This window comes from Littorina saxatilis, linkage group LG9 (assembly GCF_037325665.1).
Source record: "Littorina saxatilis isolate snail1 linkage group LG9, US_GU_Lsax_2.0, whole genome shotgun sequence".
Classification (NCBI taxonomy): domain Eukaryota; kingdom Metazoa; phylum Mollusca; class Gastropoda; order Littorinimorpha; family Littorinidae; genus Littorina; species Littorina saxatilis.
The window spans coordinates 21,491,066-21,496,972 of NC_090253.1; the positions used below are offsets into that span (position 1 = coordinate 21,491,066).

At 40.7% G+C, this 5,907-nt stretch overlaps 1 protein-coding gene across 1 annotated transcript in view; it reads right to left on the minus strand.

Moving 5' to 3' along the window:
- Window positions 1–5,907, minus strand: part of LOC138975576 (notchless protein homolog 1-like) — a 60,629-nt gene that overhangs the window by 10,810 nt on the left and 43,912 nt on the right. Inside the window, exons 11-13 of the mRNA XM_070348298.1 lie at window positions 1,712–1,758; window positions 957–1,168; window positions 121–280 (exon numbers count right to left, since the gene is read on the minus strand). Of these exons, the coding sequence (XP_070204399.1) occupies window positions 121–280; window positions 957–1,168; window positions 1,712–1,758 (419 nt within the window). The remainder of the gene's footprint in view (window positions 1–120; window positions 281–956; window positions 1,169–1,711; window positions 1,759–5,907) is intronic.

Genomic DNA, 5,907 nt, shown 5'->3' on the forward strand with positions numbered 1-5,907 from the left:
TACGACGTGCTTACGGTAAGATTCAAAAGTAGCCTAACAGCGGCGATTTAGCTAGCACCAAGTAACAGCGAAACCTATTTTTAGGTCAGAACAAATATAAAAGGAAAAGAGAATACTGACCGCATCCGAGTGTCCAGGCAGGTCAAAGCCGAGTTTCCCTTTGAGGACGTCCCACACTTTGAGCGTGGAGTCCTCCCCAGCAGAGCACAGCAGTCGCGAATCAGCTGACCAGCTGACCTGGAACACGCGCTGCACGTGGCCTCGTAGTGTGGCTATGAACCTGTGCACACCATAAGTATTGAGTTCAGAAACAGAAACGATCAGAACTATATTAAGCTTACATATTGTTGTAAATATGTTCATTATGTATTACACCAATCAATTGTTGAAAAACACAGTTTAAACCAAACAGAAAGGTAATGTAGGCGGGCAAAACTAAATCAGTTCCCCAAATATGGCCGTGCCAGTACGCAGTTTTCACACGTATTTGCGATCCAGACTAATAGCAGTGATGTCACAATAGAAAGATCTGTACACTGTTTGTGTTTTGTTTAACGGTGGATAGCGTCGTTTCCACGAGCATCGAGTATGCGATATATTTTAAAAAAAAATGAGGTTATTTCTGCCCAAAGACATTCAGACTTTGACATAAAATTACTTATTGGAACGTAAGTTGAATTATCAATAGTCACGCATTCTTTGTAGATACATGGGAAAGAAATGGGCGCGGCGCAAGCAAGCACAAACACACACGCACGAACGCGCACACACTTGCATTGAAATACGAGAACAATTGAGGACATCTCTCTCTCTCTTCTCTCTCTCTCTCTCTCTCTCTCTCTCTCTCTCTCTCTCTCTCTCTCTCTCTCTCTCTCTCTCTCTCTCTCTCTCTCTCTCTCTAAATAATCGAGAAAAAAAATTAACGGACAGAAAGGCAATCAAAGAGAGTCACTCACGCGCCGGTCTTGCCATGCCACAGCCGCACACTGTGGTCAAAGGAGGCACTGGCCAGGAGGCGAGCGTCAGGGGAAAACTTCACGTCCACTATGGTGCCCCCGCTAGCGTGGCCGTCCAGCCGCTTGACTGGCTTCTTGTCCACTTCCGGTCGCCACAGGAACAGCTTGGCGTCATCTGACCCCGATACCAAGAGTTCGGATTCTGCTCCTTGCTGTTTGAAAAAAAAGAGGAATAAATTATGATATTAGTAATATCAAAGACAGCATATCGTTTTCAACTGAGAGTTTGCATCCACGATGATCCAAGCTGTACATTCAATCTCAAAGACTATACCAGCTTTCCAACATCGCTAATCACCGAGAGAAAAAAACAGAAACTTTCCAACACATAATTTTTTTCCGCATGTCTATTCAAGTTTCTAGTTGTTTGTTTCCCATATAAGGACATACACGGGCCTCCTCAGTTTTGAAATGTGAAATGGTCCAAAGTCCAAATGTGTCGGGGGAAAAAAATGAATTGGCTGACAAACAAAGTAGACAGAACATCGTTTCTACCTATAGAAATCATAAAATCATCGGAAAGCGCAGAGAACTACATGGGGATTTCAGTCACATTGTTGCCAATATCGTATTTAAAAAAAAGTATCATTATTATTATCATGAATATCATTATTATTGTTGTTGTTGTTGTTGTTGTTGTTGTTGTTGTTGTTGTTGTTGTTAAGCTCAACAGTAGCTTTGATGAGGTCACCTACCCGAACGGCATCGTATCGTTGTTTGGCTTTCCTTGACAGTTCCTCCGCTGCACATAGAAATAACATTTTAAGAAACAGTATATATTGTGTAAGGTTTAAAGCTGAAAAGTATCGATTTTGTAATCAACATCTGCACAAGAAATTGCGTGCCGTGCCCTCTCCCATGTGCCCCTGTGGAGAGACAGAACGAGATACCGCCCACATCCTACAGGATTGCAGGAACCTCCAGCCCCTGGGAGTGAGACTTGGCCCAGGCCAACGACCCTACAAGAGAAGCTGTACGGACATGTGGAGGCTCTACGGAAGACCACCAGCTTCATATCCAGAGGAACTCCAAGTGTAAAGGCGAACGACAAGAAGAAAATACCGCCCACATCCTACAGGACTGCAGGGGCCTCCAGCCCATGAGAAGTGATCGAGACTTGCCCCAGGCCGACGACCCTACAAGAGAAGCTGTACGGACCCGAGGAAGCTCTACAGAAGACCACCAGCTTCATCTCCAGACCTGAAATCCGAGTGTAAAAGGCGAATCGACAAGAAGAAGGGAAGAAGACTATTGGAAAGAGAGAATGCTTTATGTCCTACAGGCTAAATATTTCGCCTCTTAAGGACAAGATATGGGTTATATGATTCGAGTTTTACGCCCTCACGCCTTTTGACGAGATACACAAGTGCCTGCGTGTTTAGGTGGTATCAGCCATCTGCACTTATGGCAGAATGACCGAGGTCTTTTACGTGCCATTGTGGTGACACGGGGGTGGGACATGGCTTCCGTCTCTGGGTCTACACATTAAGTTGACCCGTGTCCGTCCCGGCCCGATTTCAAATGACTATTTTTCTAACGTTTAAAAGAAGACCTGGCACTCACCGTACAACCCGAGCACGAGTGGGTGACTATGAGAGGACACTTTGGATAAACGCGCACATCAGGTCACATTAGAGTATATCAAGGCTTGTCAAAGACGGATTCAGTTTGTGCAGTGTGCTCATCTTCTTTCAAACATTAGTTGATGAATCAAAATCAATGCGTTTCAGCTTTAAGCCTAGTTATATGAAGTCTTATATATCGCGCGCGTATCTCCAGACTCGGACTCAAGGCGCAGTGATCTATTTATGCCGTGTGAGATGGAATTTTTTACACAATACATCACGCATTCACATCGACCAGCAGATCGCAGCCATTTCGGCGCATATCCTACTTTTCACGGCCTATTATTCCAAGTCACACGGGTATTTTAGTGGACATTTTTTTTTATCTATGCCTATACAATTTTGCCAGGAAAGACCCTTTTGTCAATCGTGGGATCTTTAACGTGCACACCCCAATGTAGTGACCGAGGAAGGTCTGAGGGTAGGGGATGCGGGGCGGGGTAATCTATGCAGATTTATACACGATCCTTTACATTGACCGGACATTATGTGTAAAGACTAAAGTGAACAGAGACAGAACTGAACTAATAACAAGTACATGTATAACAGTAGATGTCGTCATGCGATATAAATGATACGACACGCTCAATCAACACAGAGGACAACACAAACAAACCTAACCTATTTTCGATTATTGTCTAAATGGCTCAAGTAGGTGTCAGTCGTAAATACACCGAGATTGCGCTAGGTGGTAATACACTGCTTGTAAAATTCTATGTTGGCCATGTGCAGCTCGTTTTTTACATTTAGTCAAGTTATGACTAAATGTTTTAACATAGAGGGGGGAATCGAGACGAGGGTCGTGGTGTATGTGTGTGTGTGTGTGTGTGTGTGCGTGCGTGCGTGTAGAGCGATTCAGACCAAACTACTGGACCGATCTTTATGAAATTTGACATGAGAGTTCCTGGGTATGATATCCCCATACGTTTTTTTCATTTTTTTGATAAATGTATGACGTCATATCCGGCTTTTCGTGAAAGTTGAGGCGGCACTGTCACGCCCTCATTTTTTAACCAAATTGGTTGAAATTTTGGTCAAGTAATGTTCGACGAAGCCCGGACTTCGGTATTGCATTTCAGCTTGGTGGCTTAAAATGTAATTAATGACTTTGGTCATTAAAAATCTGAAAATTGTAAAAAAAAAATTTTTTTATAAAACTATCCAAATTTACGTTCATCTTATTCTCCATCATTTGCTGATTCCAAAAACATATAAATATGTTATATTTGGATTAAAAACAAGCTCTGAAAATTAAATATATAAAAATTATTATCAAAATTAAATTGTCGAAATCAATTTAAAAACACTTTCATCTTATTCCTTGTCGGTTCCTGATTCCAAAAACATATAGATATGATATGTTTAGATTAAAAACACGCTCAGAAAGTTAAAACGAAGAGAGGTACAGAAAAGCGTGCTATCCTTCCCAGCGCAACTACTACCCCGCTCTTCTTGTCAATTTCACTGCCTATGCCGTGAGCGGTGGACTGACGATGCTACGAGTATACGGTCTTGCTGCGTTGCATTGCGTTCAGTTTCATTCTGTGAGTTCGACAGCTACTTGACTAAATATTGTATTTTCGCCTTACGCGACTTGTTACAGAATACTTTTGTTATTGCCCCTCATAGACTATTTACAATTGTATTAAATTCTTGCTGTCGCGATATAACCTTCGTGGTTGAAAACGACGTTAAACACCAAATAAAGAAAAGAAAGAAAGATTAAATTCTTGATTTATTTTGCCAATCTTTTTCAACGTAATGTTACGAGGTCAAACACCATCACTTAAATTTCTAAAATTAGATTTATTCGCACACACAAAACAAAAACAAATAACATTAAAACAAGTTTTTCAAACAGTAAAAAGAAAGGCATAATAGTGTCTCTTCATTAAAAACAAAACATTATGATAAGGACCAGGAATAATAATTAAAAAAAAGGTTATCACCAGTATAAGCTTATACATATCACCAACAAATTGTCACACACACGCCCAATTCTTTTGCCATTAACTCCTCCCATTCCCGCCTTTTTTTTTTAAGTTAAACATCATTCTGAAATCAAAATTGTCATCAGTATATCTCATCAGTATACATCAGCCACTAAACAAAACAACCGTCAGTAGGGCATGTTCTGTCATCAGCAGATATTCTGACGAGAAAAAAACCTATTTATATATGACCGCATTAACTGTTAAATAACACCTCTATACTAATCATTATGTACACATTATGATCCAGAATCATCGGAGATTCCCGATTTTGGTGTGTAATTTAACATGTTCACCTGCTCCATGTGCTAAACATACATTCCTGGTAGGGTAGGCCCAAACTCTTTGCAATCGTCTGTCGCGCATCTGACAACTAAACGTGTCCAATATCAGTTGGTTCATTTAGATAACAACGTCCACACCATCAAAGCTATTCCAAGGATACTGCCAAGACTTTTCTTTGGCAAATTTGCCAAAATGGCCATACAAGTTTCTGCAATTGTTCAGAGTCAATGAAATGAAATTAAATGCAAATTGCACTGATGCATACACAACAACATAAACTAAACATATACCTTCTATGATTCACATTAATTTAACATAACCCTGACAAGACCCAATTCCTTCCCTTTATGGAATACTTGTGGCACCCAGCCTTCCGTCCTTTGTGTGTTTTGTGCAACATGAAACCATTACCAAAGTAGCCCACGTAGCATCTGAACACAGATTTTACGATGATTTGTAAAGCTCTTTGCTCTGAACCTGTCAACTCTCATCTGACACATGACAATGTCATGTTCCCACAGTTCCAAGGAATAAAAAAATCAACGCCCGCTGTGTTAGCGTATCGAAAAGTAGAAAAAGTCGCCAGCAACGCCGAATAGTGTAACTTATCCCTCTGTTTCATTTGTTGTCACTTGCATGTTGTTTGTGTTTTTTTGATTGTTTTTAATTTAAATTTTTAAATTTTGAGGCTATATGTGATTCACAGAAAGAAATTCAAGTCGTTTTCCAAGGTCAATCAATCAATCAATATGAGGCTTATATCGCGGGTATTCCGTGGGTACAGTTCTAAGCGCAGGGATTTATTTATTTTTATTTTATTTTTTATTTTATGCAATTTATATCGCGCACATATTCAAGGCGCAGGGATTTATTTAGGTTTTCCAAGGTGTACCTCACTCTGCCACCACACACTGCTCAGGTGTGCATGACTAATCCTCATTCTATTCATCCCATTGCACTCCGCACTGTAACCCCTGTCTTAGGTCAGCA